This window comes from Achroia grisella, unplaced genomic scaffold (assembly GCF_030625045.1).
Source record: "Achroia grisella isolate CSIRO2021 unplaced genomic scaffold, CSIRO_AGI_Agris_v1 utg1086, whole genome shotgun sequence".
NCBI classification, from domain to species: Eukaryota; Metazoa; Arthropoda; class Insecta; order Lepidoptera; family Pyralidae; genus Achroia; species Achroia grisella.
The window spans coordinates 2,090,988-2,112,464 of NW_026712572.1; the positions used below are offsets into that span (position 1 = coordinate 2,090,988).

Consider the following 21,477-nt stretch of genomic DNA (forward strand, 5'->3'; position numbering starts at 1 on the left):
GTAAAGTTTCATCACAATCCGTTCAGTAGTTTTTGCGTGAAAGAGTAACAAATAACCATCCATACTCACAAACTTTCGCGTTTACAGTATTACTAGCGTTTAGCGGCGGCTTCGCTCGCTTTTAATAAAAAATATTTGTTTTATTAAATTAAAAGTATCCTATATTCATTCTAATACCTCCAAGAACATTTGTACAAAATTCCATGATAATCGGTAGTTTTTGCGTGAAAGCGTAACATACATCCCTACTTTCACATTTATATACACTTCGTAAAAATGGATACAAAGTTTTTTGTTCACATATTAATATACCTATAGATTAATTATTAATCCTTAATACCCGTACTTTAAAAGAATCTGAGTATTATATTTAAGTACTTATAAAAATCAATGAACGAACTGACAAAGTGATCTCAGTGTAAAGATGAATCGTGTACAAACAGTGATATGTGAAGCAAATAATATGTAAATATTGTTATAAATAATAAATCTTGTTATAAAAATTTTTTTATTAATTCTGCTTGTTTTATTTATCTGTATACCTTATCTGTGTTTTACTATCATGTTTTTTCTTTTTTTTTTCGTAATATTCTAATATAATTCGCAGCTGGTTCTTATAGCTTCACCGAACGATAGGGAGCGAGTGCAGATGGCACTCCAAACCCGCGGAAGGACTTATAGAGCGGCTGAAGACTACCTGGCGAATACGACTATACTCTGATATCTAATCTATACAGAGCCATCTAGTCCCAATCTAAACAGAGGTTGTGTTATAGGTATTAGACAACAATTACAAATAATGAAATACACTTTTTTTTTAATTTACCATACAATCCTACTTATAAATACAAATGTGTGTACCATATTTAATATAAAAAAAAATCTTTCAAAGCAACAATGATTTCAATGAAATAGCATATATATCTATTGCTATTATTTTTCTATATATTCTACAGCTTCTCCGTGTATCGTGAGTGCCATCTTCTGCAACGCCAACCTCGCATCAGTCACTGGAAACCTTTCAGAATACTTCAGAACAGCCGCTAGCTCATCGTCCAGAAAATCAGCTAAATAATCCATTGATCTTGTACCTCTGACAGTGTAATACAACTGCTTGTAATCCACTGACTTCTCTTCTAGTTTCGCTTCTAGAATGTGACCGTATATTGTGGGATACTCCCATAGAGCGAAGGTTACTGGAGCCCCGACTAGTGAATAGCAATTTGGGTGGGTGAAAAAGTCTTTAATGTCCAAATGTAACTGCCACATCAGAGCCAAATGTCCTCCGAGGGTGTACGCATCCCTTTCTAATTGTTCCCCACGATTTGCTAACTTCATGGCCCCTTGACATCCCTTGCCGAGGATACTCCCTGACGTGAGCATGGTCCGTAATATCCATTCGTCTTTGCCCTGCCCGAGGAATTCATTTGACCCCAATTTGAGGAGGTTATCTTCGTTTTCCCAATCGTAGTGACATTTGATTTCATTGCTGCCTGTATCAATGCAATGTAATCTATACATATAAATAAAATTGGAGTATCTGTTTGTAATATTGAAATAACCATTTTTTACTACATGCATATGAATATAAATACGGTACATAGACAAAAAAATCATTTTTTACAATTTTCTCTCTCTTTCTATTTGTCCCGGCTAATCTCTGAAATGGCTGGACCGATTTTGACAGGACTTTTTTTGACAGGTAGCTAATATAATAAAGAGTAACTTAGGCTAGTTTTATTTTAGAAAAATGAAGTTAATTTCGCGGGCACAGCTAGTATAATAATAACTCGGGACAAGTCACACGGCGCTGGGGAAGGTAATTGTAACTAATGAACCCATTTTTACCTGTCAATGTACTATGTTAGGTTGACCTCAACGCAATTCACCTTGAAAACCATCGTAATAAATTTCCAATACATCTGTCACGATGAGCTAACTGACCTGACCTCATGTTCAACTTATCATCCTCCATACCACGTCAGGTTAACCTCCACCCGGTTCCCTATAAAAACCATCATAATATAATAAACTCCTGATGAATTTGTCACAGTGGGCTAACTGACAGACTTGTCCCTGATACTAACTATCCTGTAGTGGGGAGGAAGGTGATTGTTAGCAATGGGAACTAGTAACTCCCATTGCTAACAATGTACCATGTTAGGTCGACCTCCACGTGGTTCCCCCTGGAAACCGTCCAGATGAATTCTTGGTGAATTTGTCACGATGGGCTAACTGACCTGACCTCATGCTCATCTTATCATCCTCCACTGGTGCCCCGCCAGCGTAAACCGTTAGCGCAGACGGGTGCACCATTCCATTATCATCTATAAAAAAAAACACACAGGGCCATCTAGGTTCTAAACTGAGCAGAGGTTATGGGTACTAGACATCTGATAGAATTACTTAAATACATTTTTTCTTATAAATACATACATAAAAAACACTAAGATCGATACAACCATACTTAAACTGAGCAGAGGTTGTACCCACATGGGTAGGTACATACCTACTAGACATCTGAAAGAAAAGTATAAATATATTTTTTTATAAAAATATATATAAAAACCATTAAGACCGACACAATCACACTCATGAATAAAAATGTTTTCTGCGAGGAATCGAACCAGTGACAATCAGAAGTAGAGCGGTGTTCATCCGTCAGTTGTCTAGTACCCGTAACGCAAACTCTGGTTAGTTTGGGACTAGATGGCGCTGTATAACTTGTCCAAGTATTGTTACTACTTATATATTCAACGTACCTTTAGGTTGTGTGGGCCAAGGATTGTTCTCTTTATCGTGTTCACCGAAAAATTCACCTTCCTCCAGATCCCGAAGACCAGTGGAGATCAGCTCTGTCACTTGATTATTACGCAATCCGCCGAGCTGGTGCAGGCACGTCGCTAAAAGATAATCGCCTGTAATTCAAATTATTTATTTACTCCAATATGGTTTATTATTTTAGTTAATAAGTTTTTATTATTGTTATTATTATTGCAAAAAGGCTCTGCTGTTTCTAATGTGTAAAAAATTACAATATCATCATCTGTTTCCGGCGTGTAAAAAATTACAATAAGTTAGTATTATTTAAATGTAAATATTTTGTGTGCGTTCGTACTATGGGCCCAACGGACAATCAGCGCTAGAGTCTGTTTCCAGAATTATGCTGAGTTGCTGTCCACATTGACTCCAAGTTGCAATGTATGTAGTGTGTTGTCGATATTGCTGTGTACAAGTCAATAAATTCTTTTATATTTTACTAGCTGACCCGCACAACTTCCTTTGCATCACACTTACATGACATTTTTCATTATATTTCGCCCATTTACATACTTACATAATATCTTTTAAAATTATAGTCTATGTGTTATTTTGATTACAGTAAAGTTTCAACACAATCCGTTCAGTAGTTTTTGCGTGAAAGAGTAACAAACAACCATCCATACTCACAAACTGTCGCGTTTATAGTATTACTAGCGTTTAGCCGCGGCTTCGCTCGCTTTGAATAAAAATTTTTGTTTTTTTTAATAGTATCCTATTTTCATTCTAATACACCCAAGAACATGTGTACAAAATTTCATGAAATAGAAATTGAAATAATCTTTATTCAAATAAACTCATTACAAGCTTTGAATAGTCCTAGCACTTTTTAATAGTCATATTTTGATTCTACCATTCATTCGGAATGCAGATTCATCACAAGAAGAATGAGCAAGAAACTTGTGTGTTGCTCTTTTGAATAGATGTTTTTTTTATATAATAATTACAGTATAACAAGTAAGAGGCATGCGATAATCAACATAGAAGTCGCTACGCACTCATTATTAGTGTAATCAGATAATATTGTCAGTGCTATGGATTTTAAGTTTTTCTATAAAAGCATTATTGTCGTTAACGAATTCTTCAATTTTATAGTAAGCTCTTTTGCACAGGAAGTGTTTTATTTGACAATTAAATCTTTTTTCAGGCAGATTTATAACAGGCAGTTTTACAACAAAATACCCTCTGGTATTTTGAAAACCTTACTCAGAAGCATGATGATCGGTTCAGTACATTCACATTTATAATATAAGTAAGAATTACTATATATAAAATTAAAGGGAACATCCTTAAAGCATTAAAAGTAAACAAGACATCCAGTTACCAGTTAGCAACACTATTTTATTCCCATACAGTAGATCGTTATATATGTCTCCATGTCTCTCTTCTGCCTGCAAGTTGACCATGGTCTTGTGGATCATGTGACCTGTCCTCTTCATCTCTACAATCTCTGCCAGCGCCCTCTGGGAGTGCAGCACACCTGATTCGTATTGATCCCTCGTGAACTCTAAGTGATTGAAACCGGCAGCCTTCGATAGGAGGACAATGATTAGACCAACCGATTGCAGGTTGCTCTTAGCTCCAATCAGGAGATTCTTCGCAGACTTTAGAAGGGGGCGGTTTGTTCCCACCTATAGATAATTGTAGAATTATTCTTTTTTTTTCAAGATCTTTACTGTTTACTCTACTTTACTGTGACTGAAGTCTGCGAGCAATGCGGCGGGGCGCGGCTCGTGTGGGGTGGAAATGGCACCCAACTAATTGCCCACACATATCTCGCCATCGAGAAAGACACGCGGGCTCATTATTAGGTATATTTTATTCGTTCTCTGCATTACACAAGAGCGGATCCAGCTTAGGCACCAGGAGGGAGTCACATAGTCGTGGTCAAGTCAAGAACTTATAATGTAATTTAAAAAAGTAGGTATTTTATTAGTGTACGTAAGTACTGTACTTGAAAATATTTATTCTTTATTGTACACTTAACACATATTAACTTGCACATTGCCATCTTCTCTTGACGACATCCAGAGAAGCACTATTTAAATATAATTAATTAAATTTTGAAGGTATGTAGTTGTCGAAGGTCTGTACAGTGTCAAAATATATAAATAAAATCATTATGTTCAATTAGTGGTCCATCTAAGTCCTGGAACCAGCTCAGGGGTGGGGGGGGGGGGGTCATGACCCCCATGACCCCCTTGGATCCGCCGTTGTTGGTATTACATATTTAAATTATACAAAATTACAGTCCATATGGACGTGATAAATTCTTTGTGAATTTATCACGATGGGCTAACTGACATGACTGCGTATGCGGATGCACCACTCCATTATCACGCATATCCATTCATAAAAAAACCTCTCTGCCGTACCATGCATCATCATCATTACATAGTATAAAACAAAGTCGCTGTCGCTGTCTGTCCCTATGTATGCTTAAATCTTTAAAACTACGCAACGGATTTTGAAGCGGTTTTTTAATAGTGATTCAAGAAGAAGGTTTATATATATAATTCATGTACATGCGAAGCCGGGGCGAGTAGCTAGTAAAAAAATAAAGCAAGACACTCACTAATTTCCTCAAATGAATAGCAGTATTGGCGATCTCGTCATTGAACAACCAGCGCAAGTTGAGGAATGAGGTCGGGTAGCCCACAATTTGCTCCGCCTCGGAGACTACATCCCTCCAATCCAAGTCCTGACGGTGACCTAATTCCAGGCCGCTCCAACGGGAATACTCCAATGTTGCACTACAACTTTAGACACCAGTTTAAAGTCAATTTAGTTTTAATTTTAGTGCATAGGGTCTATTATTATCAAAAATCAAATTGTCAGTGTTATAATTAAATTTCTTCAGCTAACAGGTATTATCACATTGAAACCAGCATGAAATTATATTTATTCAAAATTCTTACTACATATACATACGAAAGTAACTCTGTCTGTCTCGCTTTTATGCTGAAACTGCTGATCCGATTTAAATGAAATTTGGTACACAGATAGTCTGGACCATGAGTAAGGAGATGCTACTATTTAATGCGAAAAAAGGGATGTAAGTGGTTGAAAAGGGTAACAAATTTTTTAGACGGTTGGTTAAATATAAATAAATAGGACATGCAAACTTTGAAGAAATAATTGCCATCCAAGCTCACTATTCCTCGCGGACGGAGTTGCAAGCACAGCTAGTGGGTTATAAATTTCATGCGAGTAAAACCGCGGGCTCAGCTAGTAAATACATAAATGAAATGTACCATTTGTGCATATTACATGTTCTGCACAAGCCACGATTTACCAAAAACATTATGATTAAATACTTCCAGAAACTTCGTCGCTGATTCTTTTAAGTGTAAAATGTTTAATGGCAGTATTGGAGGTAATAATTTTGTGATTATAATTACTTGTTTTATTTATTTATAAACATAAACACGAGAGAAAATGCCAAACATGTTACAATGACAGTGAAAGTAGCAGTTTCAGAAAGATGTTTACCTCAATGGCCAGTATTTTAAGTATTTTGTTTTTGTTTTAATTGCAACAAAAACAACATTCTAATTAAATAATCTATGTATTTATAAAAAATAATTGCTTTTTGACTCGGTCACGGCATAACGCGTGAACGGTGGGACCGATTACACTTTTTATTTTATTTTGTGTTTGTTATTATCAGAAGATTATTATGGAAGAAAAAATTATGAGAGTTTCGCCACAGATAACATTGGTTTCGCGAAATGTTTTTGAATTATATAAATGCGAATTCAATATGTACATAGTTAAGACAACTTTTGTCGAGTCAGCTAGTAGGTAATATAAAAAAATGTCAGTCAGGGCTGTACTCTGTAACGATTGAAAATGGATAGATTAAAATAAAAAAATAAACAAAGCTTTATATCAACTAGATTTGAACTCATGACTTGTAAAAAACCACTACACCGTATCCAGTGGCGTAGTTAGGTAACCAAGGGCCCTGGGGCAAATCAAAAAGTGTAGCTAATAGTAGGCTGTAATATAGTACCCCACTCAGTAGTGCGGCCCTACATTACATTTTTTTTAAACCGCACAATCGCTATCCATTAAATCGCTATCCAACCCACAGAAAGAATTTAGCGGAATTCCGAAGGTATAACTTTCGAATATCTCTCAACTGAGTTGGCATGATTAAAGTCGGGGCATGCAACCTGTCACATTTATTTTGAAAATGGGAGAAATTTTGAAAAGTTCAGTTCGATCAAGGTTTTCTGGTAAGGGTTCGAGAGCCCCCCGAGCTTGAGCCCTGGGGCGCTGCCCCGCATAGGCACTAGGTAGCTACGCCACTGACCATATCGAGCTCCTGGTCATAACTATTATCATTATTATTAATCTTTCTTAAATCAAAATAACTGCAAAAAATGTCCTTTAATTGCGTATACATTCACTCAAATTAAACATAACTTTGTATCAGCTAGATTCTAACTCGCAACCTTTACTTTAAGTTTGCTGTAAAAACCACTAGACCGTAACTCTCTCCTGGTTATTATTATTATTACATCGACCACATTGTTGAGCAGCTGGCTGACTGCAAATATGCATTAACTGCATTGATGTTTAGGAGTACGTACGCCACATTGACTGTATATCAAACCTAATGGCCACACGAGCCTCGTTGGAAATTAAAAAGCGCCTCGTTGCAATATGGCCCCCCGCTGCGGTGCTGATTAAACGCATCCTCCACACTGGACGATTCTTGCAAACTGGTTGCTGGTAGGTATGTGAAAGAATAATCGATTATTATTCAGTCAAAAATCGATATGAATATTCCCTCAAATTTATTTTTTTTATTAAACTATACATTGTTATCTGTATTAATAAAGGGCAAGAAATCATCGACTGTAACAAGGCTATGAATAGCCAAAAAAAATTATTTAATGTATTTCTATGAGTTGTCTAGTACCCTTAACACAAGATCTACTGAGCTTGGGATTAGATAATGCTGTGTGGATTGTACTGGTTATTATATTATTATAAATTAGGTATACTCAATAACATATATAATTTTTTTTTCGGTCTGCTCTAATGCTGTTGGCCGCAGCTGGCCTTTACAGCTTCACCGGACAATAGGGGGCGAGTGCAGATGGCACTCCAAACCTGCGGAAGGACTTATGGAGCGGCTGAAGGCCAACTCCCGCCTGACGGATACGACTTTAGTCTGAGGGCACCGCTTGGGGGTCGCGTCGTCGTAATTTCGATCCCCGTTTGAATTGGACGGGAGATCGATCTGAGACGACTATAATATATACGTGGTGATACCACATGAGAGTCATGAATCATAAAAATCGGTACACCTAGAAAACATCTGATGTAACACACATAAAAATAATACACCGAAATATAAAACAGTTTTTGAGATCTGTTCGAAATAAATCAAAAACGCTTTCTTTACAATTTGGCGCGGTGCATGCACGGCTGTGTTGCCGTAATTAAAAACGCGATTCGTATTATTAAACTTGAAGGGTTTGAACGTGGATCGCTTATAATAATTGCCCACATGATATCTATCTATCTATCTACAAGGAATTGAGATAGTTACTTTTTTAGTTGAGTAATTACTGTAATTACTAAGCCAGTGCAAACCCGATGATAGAAACTCTAAATTTCACCCCGATTTTTAGAGTTTCTATCATCTGCTCTTTAAGTATTATATATATATATACCTACTTTTCTTCTGTAACTAATATCGCAAACAGACTCGTGAAGAATCGTGGAAAGACTTGTGGGATTGTCAGTAATGTGGACTAATGACCCTATTACTAGCAACGTACCATATTGAAAGGCTCCTCCCCCCTCCACGTGGTTCCTTCTGGAACCCATCATGATAAATTCCTGGTAAATTTGCCACGTTGGGCTAACTGACTTGACCTCATGCTCATCTTATCATCCTACACACGTGCGCCGCCAGAATAAGTAATAAGAGATAGTATAAAGTACGAGAGTAGTAAGTTTGCATTGACGGCCGCGGTGGTCTAGTTTTAGCATATCGCCTTACTTCCGAAGGTCGCGGGTTCGATTCCTCGCACAGTACAAATATTTGTATTCATGAGTATGATTGTTTGTAACGGTCTGGGTGTTTTCTATCTATAATATGTAGGTATTTATTAATAAGTAGGAATAAACTATGAATATTGAAAGCTTGTGTTATGGACACTAGATAACTGATACACAGTTATCTAGTGCCCATAACACAAGCTTTAGCTAGCTTAACTTGGGTCTAGATGTGTTAAATGTCCAGGGTTAACTTAATTCATAAAGGTCTATTACAGACTCTTCATTAGATACATAGTATAAAACAAAGTCGTTGTCGCTGTCTGTCCGTCCATATGTATGCTTAAATCTTTAAAACTATGCAACGGATTTTGAAGCGGTTTTTTTAATAGATAGAGAGATTCTAGAGGAAGGTTTATATATATAATATAATACATATACACTCGTGCAAAGTCGGGGCGAATAGCTATTGTGATTATAAAATTTACCTATACAGTATTTAAAACATTACAAACGAGTAATATGTTAGATATAATCATCATGAATAAAGGTGTACATAAATTACAATATAATTGTTTAATAATGGGTATAGTTATAATAATATAATTACTAAGCAATAATTCTTTATTAAACAGTGAGGCTTAAGTTTATCCGTTATCGAGAAATTGCATAAATAATTGCGAACAATTTTTTACCGCTGCATTTTGCATAGATAAGTCACACGCGAACTGCGTTACGTGATCGATTAATCAACGATAATAAAAAAGAATTGCTTACATTAATCTGTAGAAATGTAATTGAAATAAAACGTACTCTAACGCCAAACGTTTAAGTCTATATTTGAAAGTTAGCGTGCGTGCTAAAATGCCAGCTTCATAAAAGTTGAATGACGTCTGCTTTCCATTTCGCGGTCAAAGTTATAACCGGTAGCCATTGGCCTGTCACTGTGACGTCACACGCGCGTTCAACCAATAAGGTTTTATATGGTAATTCAGTGCATTTTCTTTTACAATAAACTACCACGAGTGTATTTTTTTTTAATTTATTTATGTACAAGGAGTTCACAACGTTTTAGACTTGGTATATAAACGTAAGGAAAACATTACACAGACTCGGTACCATGTATTTGACACTCACGCACATATATCCTCTTTTGTTTATTATTATAGTCTGTGGTCAAATTGAGAATAGATTAATATTGTTCATATTTAATTTTAAATTAATTATGTCAAATTTTGATTACTGGGCGACCACTAGTATATATCAATTCATTAAATTATGTGAATGAATTCCCTTTCTTGATTTTAGGTCATTTAAATGTTTGATAGAGATGTAGAATAAATGGATAGTAGGTACTTACGTAAACTCCTTTTTAGTAAGTTCTAGCAACATGTCAAAACATGTCTGTCTTTCTTTATAGAGCTTTCATGTCCTAATATTTAATGATAAATTATCTATTTGTACTACCATTATACGTATATGGGTGTTATACTTAAATATTTATTTTCTAAATACATACATAATATACATAGAAAATATCCAGACAGATACAATCATACTCGTTAATACAAATGTTTGCACAGTCCGAGGAATCGAACTCGTGAGTATCGGAAGTAAACAGGTGTGATAAACCGCTAGACCGTCCGTCAGGACGTCGCGGCGTCGGTACCTACTTCATTATAACTATATAGACGGCACTTGTAGTTCATCACGTTCAATAGACCATACGAGGGAAAGTGGATTGTTAGTAATGTAGATTGATGATCTTATTGCTAATGTACCATGTCAGGTTGATACGTAGTTCCCTTTGGAAACCATTATTACAAATGCCTGGTGAATTTGTCACGATGGGCTAACTGACCTGACCTCATGCTCATCTTATCATCCTCCACTGGTGCCCCGCCAGCGTAAACCGTTAGCGCAGGCGGGTGCACCATTACGTAGTATAAAATAAAGTCGCTGTATATTGCATTAACCTTCCTCTAGAATCGCTCCATCTATTAAAAAGAACTGCTTCAAAATCCGTTGCGTAGTTTTAAAGATTCAAGCATACATAGGGACAGACATCGACAGCGACTTTATTTTATACACGATACAAACATTTGTATTCATAAGTTTCATTATCGATGTAGTCATTACATAGTATAAAACAAAGTCGCTGTCGCTGTCTGTCCCTATGTATGCTTAAATCTTTAAAACTACGCAACGGATTTTGAAGCAGTTCTTTTTAATAGATGGAGTGATTCTATAGGAAGGTTTATATATATATATATATAACACATGTACAGCCATGCGAAGTCGGGGCGAGTAGCTAGTCATCCATAAAAAAAACTGTGTTCAGAAATATTTAAAGATTATTTTGCAAACGCTCATCAGTTACAACCGCTGGGCGGCCGGGTTTCGAAGAGAACATGTAATTTTTCATGTTAATCCCAACCGCTATCAGTGCTGGTTGAATGGTTTACGATACTACATCCCAGTAGTGCTTCCAGCATACCCGCTTGGTACATTTGATCGTGATGAACTATGAGTACCTATAGTCTACATATAAGTAGTTATAACTAGCTGTAGACGCAACTTCGTCCGCGTGGAATATAACTTCATTTTTCTAAAATAAAAGTAGCCTAAGTTACTCCTTACCTGCCAAAAAAAGTCCCATCAAATTCGGTACAGCCATTTCAGAGATTAGCTGAAACAGACCGACAGACAGACAGACAAAAATTGTTAAAAATGTTATTTTGGTGGATGTACCGTATTTATATTCATGTGCATGTAGTAAAAAACGGTTATTTCAATATTACAAACAGACACTCCAATTTTATTTATATGTATAAATGAAGTATCTACTTCAACTACCGTTGGTAGATACCAACGGCCTCGGTGGTCTAGCGGTTTAACACTCTTCTTCAATTCCGAAGGACGCGGGTTCGATTCCTAGTAGGTACGTTAAAACCAGTTGACCTCTTACGGTACAAACATTATTCATGAGTATGATTGCTTGTATTGGTCTGGGTGTTTTCTGTGTATATTATGTATTTTGACTTGAAAAATATATTTAAGTACTTGTATCAGTTGTCTAGTATCCAATACAAGCTCTGCTTAGCTTATGCTCGCCCTGAGTTTATGTAGATGGCATCATGTTAATTGTCCACGGTTATATATTATTATTCACTTACAACAAATAAGTTTATCTATGTATTTATACTTACATATCTTTTTAAATTACAGCCTATTTGTTATATTTAAGAAGATATATTATTTATATGTATAAGTTATATTATTGTAAAGTTTCATCGAAATCCGTTCAGTAGTTTTAGCGTGAAAGAGTAACAAACATTCAACCACCTATCCGTACTTTCAAACGTATACTAACGTATATAACTTATATAAACGTATATAACTTTATTATAACGACGTACTAGTTAACGCGTAACTTCGCGTTTATAATATTACTATGTAATATTATATTATCTGTGATATTGCTAAGATTGTACCTACACAATCCTACTTGATGATTGGGTTTTGTCACCTACATATTTTACACCTATTTTATCTATACATATAAATAAAATTGGAGTATCTGTTTGTAATATTGAAATAACCGTTTTTTACTACATGCATATGAATATAAATACGGTACATACACCAAAATAACATTTTTTACAATTTTTATCTCACGGTCTGTCTGTTTGTTCCGGCTAAAATAGCTGGACTGATTTTGACAGCTTTTATTGGCAGGTAGCTGATGTAATAAGGAGTAACTTAGGCTACTTTTATTTTAGAAAAACTAAGTCAAATTCCACGCAGACGAAGTTGCGTACAGCTAGTACCTATATGAAATAGGTGACAAAAACCAACCAGCCATCTAATTTAGATCCTGAATCGATATTAAGATACATCGTATCGTGGGAATGCCGACTGAGACGCAAATTCTGAAGTATGTAAATTGCGCGGGAAAGGATAAATGTCGTAGAGTCCGCCATATTTTACTCTTTCGCTACGGCTGCGATCGCGGTGGATTTGATTAACGTTGCGTTCCCAGATTGAATTAGATTAATGGCTTTGTTCTCGATCGATGATAGTTTATGTGTGTTCGACGGAAACTTCTCGTGTTGCTTTAGAATTAAGTACGCAATCGTGGTTTAGTGGAAGCCGCTCTGGTCGTCATAACTCCACGTCATGACGTCAGCGACTAGACAAGAGGCCGTAGATAATGATAATAAGGAAATTCAGGATCTTTTTACTTTGACCCCTTCTTGTACTTGTCACATTTGTAAGGTTGTCAAATCTGAGATATACTAGACTTCTCTAGAATGTTCTAGAAATTATTAAATTATGATATAAATGCCTCCGCAATTAAACTTAATTTCTTTCTAAGATACAATTCACACAACGTCTATTCAAACTAAGCAGCGCTTATGGTATGGGTACTAGACAACTGATATAAATACTCAATTACTTTTTTTACATACTTACATAAAATACATTGAAAACACCAAGACCAATATCAACAATCATAGTTATGAATACAAATGTTCGCACCGTGCAAGGAATAGAACCGCGACCATCGGAAAGTAAGGTTGTAAGCTAAATCAATTTGGGTAATTGGGCCGTCAAAAAAAATTACCTTTGTCTCGTCTTACCTTTTGTCAAGCAATTATTTACGCCATTAACATTTAGCTTAATAAGATTGGATTATATATAGCTCAAATCAATATCTTTGATCAAGTCATATTACTATTTCAACCTACAAGTATAACCAGGGAACTCTGCCAGTATCTTCGGAACATTACCTAAAGGGACCTTTTAATAATATATTATAGTTATTATACTATATTTTTTTTAATTTTTTAGGTTTATTTTTTCTTTTCTTTTTATATATTTAGGAGCTTAGCACAATAGTGAGCATGTTAGCTCCGTGTTGACTTCTTAATCATTTACATAACATCTAAACTTTAAATTACTATAAAGACAAATCTTGCCTACTTTTATCTACAAATTTATAAATTAATACCGATTGTTTTGATACAGGTTCTGATAAAATACTCTGAAAGATTCCTAAATTAATTTTGTTTAAATTTAATTTTTTCAGTAAGATTTTAGGTTAATAAAGTAAGTTAGTTCTTAATGTTCTAGGTACAACCTACTTGAAATTTATATCCAGAACAAAACGATGCAATAAGATTACTATGGTACTCGTATAATATGTTTTCACTGTCGGCTGTAATCACTTTTTCATTGCCAGATTATTAGGCAAGTATTTATGTATGATATATTTTTGTATATTTGTAGGGATATTTATATATATTCATATTTATATTTTTATTTGTGTATGTTTTATACAATTATTATAATATTGTTTGCACCGCCAACAACTTATCTCTGCACAACTCATGGTTGCCTGGTAGAAAAATGTACTTTTACTTATGAATGACCTACAATAAAGTTTTATTAATAAATTAAATAAGATATAAAATAAATGATCAATATACACATAGAAAAGATGGTATGAGATGAAAAACAGTGACACAGTTAGCCTGATGATCATTGTGAGTTAATTAACTATAGTGAGTTCAATTCCTACATCAAATTCAATTAAGTTAATTACTATTTGATATGAAGCTAATTTTTTTTTTGTTTTTATCTGTGTTCAGAAGCTTTTTAAACCATATTGCATGAACCTTTAGCGGCTATGTTGGGGCCACTATTATTTGTGTATTATTGTGTTCTTTGTAGCAACAGCAGAAAAGTAGGAGGTGAAGTGATGAGTCCAGATTGTGGTTATGTACATATTTATAATATAGAAGTATTTACAATTTATATATAGGTATGTACAAGAAAGTGATTCGGTCTCGAATGACAAGCTTAATATTTTGATGTTCTGTCGTAGCTTTTTTTTTTATTAATATATTCTGCGGCTTTGGATACAAGTCCTTTTTAGCCCAACTTAAAGTTTTACAATGTAAATTACAAAAATTAAAGTCAATGTCCAATGTCAAATAATTCTTTCGTAGCTAGGCAACGGTGTTGCCGCGCGATAATAGTTAATTCGCCACAAACCCTTCATATTCGTAAACTGTTCACCGCCACTGATAAATTTTGTTGCATTCTTATACCTACTATTTGGTAATATCTATTCACACAAAACTTAAAAGTAGGAACTACCTAAATATTTACATTTTTAGAGTATGCGCCTACTATATGAGTAATAGAATTGCTTTTCCATTCCTCTCAGCTAAAATTAGAAGAACTGTTTGTAAGAAGCACTAATTAACGTTGACGATTTAGGCTTAGACGCCGGCTACCGCAAGGGAAACCCCAAGTAGCGCCCGTGACTTGTGACACGGGTGTAGGTTTAAAATGCATTAACACTCACCTTCACTACTTGCAGCTTCCTTCCAGGCCCAAATAAGACCGGGATAAACCCATTTCTAATACAATTCACTTAGTATCCAAAACACAACCGGAACGCTCTGCGCTCGTCGACTGAATGCCGCAGTTCACCCTACGATAGAGGATTATTCAACTACCTACCTACCGTATTTATAGACCAAAGTCAGTGTAGTAGAGAGATGGGTAATGGTTATCTTATGACAAATACCCTAGTTCGGTCTATAAATACTAGATGGCGTTATTTACAATATTTGTAATAATCTTTACACTGAGCACTTCATTAGTACTAAAAACAAAGTACCTTCTTTTAATATATTTTTAAAATATCGGATTTTTCTACAATATTGATGAGACATGATGACATGTAGAATAAAAGGGTCATTCATAAGTTGTTACTTAAAATTAATATATACGAATATACTTCTACAACCATTTGCAAAAGCGTTCCGTCTATTTGAAACATATCATTCGGTCAGCGAAACGCCCGCGCAGGATTTCTTATAGTTGCCCACTATTTAAATCTGTTTCATTCTTACAATTCACATCGCGGACCTTAAATAGAGCAAAAATGACGCTCGTCGAAGGATCGCCATCAGTTCACGACATTTAAATGTGCTGGCGGCACTTTTGTGGCGGACATTTGCATCCGAGATCGCGTCGATCGGCCATCTTGCTTTTTTTGCCGCCAATACCATAAAGTCTGTAGGACATGCAGAACCATGACTTACTTGTTCGTAGTTTTTTATTTGTCAATCGTAATTTCTATAGTTCTATTCACTGAACCTAGAACTAAGGTAACCGCTGCGTTTAGTTCTTTTACATATTTAATCAATAATTAATTTGACGACCTCGGTGGTCTAGTGGTCTAGCACACCGCTTTACGTCCGATGGTCGCGGGTTCGATTCCTCGCACGGCACAAACATTTGTATTCGTGAGTATAATTGTTTGTATCGGTCTGGGTGTTTTCTATATATAATATGTATGTATTTACGAAAAAACAAAAAATGTATGTATTTACGAGTAAAAAAAAAATTATTTATGTACTGTGTGAATTGTTCTGAGATTATTATTATTATTATTATATTTATTTTTATTTATTTTATCTTTAGCACCAATTACATAACAAAAAAAAAAAAAAAACAATTAAAAGCTGATTAGCAATCTCTTCCAGACTACCTTTGGGTGGATAGAGAAATAGCAAAATGATAAGGGTAGGTGGTGCGCGTAATAAACAAAAATAAATATATATGATGGCATACTGAAGTGATATATAAGAGATACACATACATTTGAGAAGGAGAATAATAAGAAATTAATTTATTATTAAAGCTGGCAAGCGATTGAATTATAATTATTTATTTATTTATTACGTAGGTATTTTAATTCCGAATGAATGGTAGAATAAAAAAATATGACTATGCAATAATCGCGTGTTAATAATAATATCTAATATCACTTTTTATTATGTGCACATTTAAATATTTACAAAAAACGACACTACATTAATATGTTAAACAAAACTCGGCCTTATCGCTTAAGCAATCTCAAATCTCAATCGAAAGCGTGTTTTCTAATAAAGGAGTCAAGAGTCTCCGTAGTCGTACATGCATACATGAGTTAAATTTTCAATGAGAACTGTACTTTTATAAAGATAAAAACCAAGAATACTCGGTTGCCTCTACCAGGCCCTATATATCTATATCACACCAGAACGTAAGCGTTCTGGTGTGATATAGATAGATATATAGTTAGAAACTTAAAGGAAGACATTTTAACACTAATAATGAATGTTATGTATGAATTCGGGCAACAGTTGGCTGTATGGACGGAGTCCTTTTGTCTTTACCGAATAAAAAAAAGAAAAGATCCGAGTCAATCAGGAATCAGTCGTAAATATAAAAAAAAAACAAAATAAAAAAAAATTAAGACCCTTACAAATCGGTGTTAATTATTTTCTCTTTAAATTAACTAATGCAGCATATGAATATAAAAGCCTCATTAATCGCCCGCTGTATCACCAACTTTTCAGCACCGACGTCCATTTTGTTGTACGTTTTTCCCGCCTTTATATTCGGTAGCGGCGTCGCAAAAGGCCTGTTTCAATTATTCACATTATTATTGTTACTTTCGCTTGAGCCTCATTCGTGGTTGATGCCTATCATACACGCGCAAATAACTCGCTAATTGGACGGACAGACAGACAACAGTAGACGTTACAAGGACTAAAAAGCAATAAATACTCATTACAACAAACAAAATGTTGAAAAACTCTTTTAATGGCAATATATTTCAATTTTATTTTCCATTCTCTAATCTAAATATAAAATAAAATAGGTACTTTCTATAGATATATCACCTTACCTACGATTCTGTTCTACTGTTGCCATTAAAATATTTATGCAACAAATAAATTGTAATACAACAAAATTTTATAACAAAATAATAATAATAATCCAGGACAATTTTCACAGCGTTATTTAATCCAAAGCTAAGTAGAGCTTGTGTTATGTATACTAGACTGATATAAATACTTTTTCATTTGTAAATACGTACATAGAAAACACCTAGACCGATACAAACAATCACACTTATAAATCATAATGTTTACACCATACGAGTCGAACTGCACTCATCATCATCTGCTTCTTCCTTATCCCATTTATTTGGGGTCGACGTAATATGTTTTTCTCGTCCATTCATCTCTGTTCGCAGTCATTCCGTTAATTACTCCCTTTCTCACCATATCATCTTTCACACAGTCCATCCATCTCTTTTTCGGTCTTTCTCTACCCTTATAACCATCCACATTCATATATAACACCGTCCTTAGGATATGATCTTCATTCCTACGCATTACATGCCCATACCACGATAGACGATTACTCTTTAACCTCTCTGACATCGGTGCCACTTTCATACTTCCTCTGATGTATTCATTCTTTATCTTGTCTATCCTCGTCACACCACACATCCATCTCAACTTTCGCATTTCAGTTGCATGCAGTCGAACTGCACTCGAACCGCAAATATTGGATGTAACGTGGTGTCAACGAAGCCGTCAAAGATCTTGTGTTCTTATAACATGTGTCTATATAAAATAATTAAATAAACTAAAATAGAAGCATATCTTGGTTTTTTTTTTGTGGATAATAATGGAATGGTGCACCCGCCTGCGCTAACGGTTTACGCTGGCGGGGCACCAGTGGAGGATGATAAGATGAACATGAGGTCAGGTCAGTTAGCCCATCGTGACAAATTCACCAAGAATCGCGGTTCCCCCTGGAAACCATCGTGATAAACGATGGTTTCCAGGGGGAACCGCGTGGAGGTCAACCTGACATGGTACATTGCTAGCAATGGGGTCAACAGTCCACATTACTAACAATCCCCTTCCCCCCAGCATATCTTGGTTATATTATTGACACTGAACATATTATTTTTGTGGCGAATCTACTATCATCGTGCGGCAACACCGTTACCTAGTTACGATGGGGTAGGAAATAACAAGCTTGTCATTCGAGACCGAATCGCTTCTTGTACATATACTAATTGTAAATACTTCTATATTATAAATATGTACATAGCCATAATATGAACTCATCTTTCATCTCCTCCTGTCTGCTGCTGCCACAATACATGGAACACATTACAAACACAAATAATAGCGGCCCTATAATATCTGCTAAATTTTTAATGTATATTGATTTTGATACTCTATGGTTTCGGGAATGTCATCCTAAAAACTGTTGCGAATATACCTGTGTCCGCTCCAGAGGCACTGGATAACGTTGCATTGTGGACCCAGTGCTTCTGGACGTGGACACAGATATGTATTAAATATATCTCAGTATCTGTATATTATAAGTTACTAACATAGTTTTAAGTTTATAATAACACAATATGGATGTAATCCGAATTAAAATTAAATAAATAAATAAATCAGAAAATGTACCTACTCTGTTCACCCCTGCGAAGTGACGATCGCTTGCTGGTAATAATAATAGTAACCAAGAACGGGAGTAAAAAGATTGTTAGTAAGATTGGTAATATGACATTTCCCCTGGAAACCATCGAGATACATTCCTGATGAATTTGTCGCGATGACCTGTCATATCATCCTCCACAGAAGCCCCAACGGAATAAACCGTTAACGCAAGCGGATGCATCATTCTATTTATAATAAATTAATCAAAAACCATACAGCGCCAACTAGTCCCAAACTTAGCAAATATTGTACTATGAGCACTAAATAACTGATAGAGTAGAATTTTTAAATAGAATTTTTTTTTTTGTAATGTACTTACAAATAAAATACTCACACTAATCGAAACTACCATATTATGAATGTGTCCGTATCCCGTGAGGATTGAACCTTGTAAATTGTAAGACAATGTACTAAACCGCTATACCATCAACTCCATATATTTATCCTGTACCTATATTGAACAACCGGGTAAAAATCTGTCTTTTTCACGTACGCTCTTTCATACGCAAATCTTCTTTCCTGCGGGAAAGAATGTGCATGGAAATCTAGAAAAAGAGAACGAGAAAGACCGCGCGAATTATATCACAGCCGAGGACTTTAAAAAATATATAATTTTCTTATAAAATATTTATTAATTACTACAGCATTGGCATCTCCGCGACGGAGGCCGGTTCTTACAATTTTATTCAAATATAATTTTTAATTCAATAGGAAAGTGCTGAATCGTCAGCGAAACTGCACGTGGAAGAATTTTGTAGCTGACGGTGCAACCTAGATCACGAATTTACTGTAAATGTTATTACACACTACTGTATTAAGATAGGTACATATTATTGGTTACAAAATATTGTCCTGTATACACGTATATAACACGCGCGCACGTTTGAAGGACGTCCTTCAAAAGTGCGTGCCAAAGAGTAAAGTAAATATATCAAAAGGGTGCCTGCCCCCGCCAGCGTAAACCGTAAGCGATGGCGGGTACACCATTCCATTATCATCAAAAAAAAAAAAGGGTGCGTGCTTTCACGCCTTTTTGTAATAATTATCATTTCAAAATGGCGGACATCTGATTATAGAGCAGAGGCAATTATAGAGTTATAGATAATTTATAAATCTTAAACGTGTCTTTGGAAATAAAAGCAGTGGACTAAAATAAAATTTCAAAAGTGCAATGACATGAATCATACGCCCTATTACACGCGAAAGAGTGAACACAAAAATAGTAAAATGCAATCACGATTGCGTGCGCTGGCTTTCCCGCGCTAAATCGCGCGCACTCCTGATCGTACTTGAAAGTGTGTTATAGAAATCTTTACTAATATATTATATTATCTGTGCTAATATTATAAATGTAAAAGTACGGATGTTTGTTACGCTTTCACGCAAAAACTACTGAACCGATCATCATGAAATTTTGTACACATGTTCTTTGAGGTATTAGAATGAACATAGGATACTTTTTATTTAAAAAAAACAAATATTTTTCATTCAAAGCGACCGAAGCCGCGCCTAAAAGCTCGAATGTAATAAAACTTTTTATAAAGGGACAAATATTTTAATGGTAATGGTAGAGACAGTGAAGTGACATATATATAATTTTGTTTTATATATTTTTGATTAGAGAATACAAAGAAATAGAATTTATAAATATCAAAATAGTTTCTCAACAAAGAACGTGTTCTGTAAAGGCAGTTATTGGAGATATTCAGTGGATATATCGCTGATTAAATGCCAAAGGGTCACATAACACAAACGGTAAATTTTACAGGAGAGCTCATCAAAATTTTCAGTGACATTTTTACTTTTTTTACGAATCTATAAGTATATCTGTGTGTTAGCTCTAGAATCATGGGTGTCTTTTTTAATATAACTATTATAACGATTTATATACCATTTTTTGGCCCTCTGGCATTTAATCAGCGATATATAGCAGCAAATATAATTTACTAATTTAACTAGTAGTTCTAATGTTCCTAGTAGTACTAAGTATTTTTCACTGTAATTGTTATACTTTTTTTACGAATCTATAAGTATATCTGAGTGTTAGCTCTAGAATCATGGGTGTATTTTTTTTAATATAACAATTATAACGATTTATATACCATTTTAAAAAAAAAAATTTTTTTTGGTGTTGTGGCCCTTTGGCTTTTAATCAGCGATATATAGTAGCAAATATAATTTAATTTCGTTTCGTTCACAGTTGCATATTAATAATAATAATAATCTTAGGACAATTCACACAACGCCGTCTAGACCCAAG

At 35.0% G+C, this 21,477-nt stretch overlaps 1 protein-coding gene across 1 annotated transcript; it reads right to left on the bottom strand.

Moving 5' to 3' along the window:
* Window positions 1–929: 929 nt before the first annotated feature.
* Window positions 930–6,235, bottom strand: LOC131843679 (all trans-polyprenyl-diphosphate synthase PDSS2-like). Its single transcript, XM_059192370.1, has 5 exons — window positions 6,075–6,235; window positions 5,396–5,579; window positions 4,145–4,451; window positions 2,763–2,918; window positions 930–1,493 (listed from the first exon to the last, which is right to left on the bottom strand). Exons 1-5 carry the CDS (start codon window positions 6,122–6,124, stop codon window positions 934–936), a joined length of 1,257 nt encoding a protein of 418 aa, XP_059048353.1. The 5' UTR covers window positions 6,125–6,235; the 3' UTR covers window positions 930–933.
* Window positions 6,236–21,477: the final 15,242 nt, after the last annotated feature.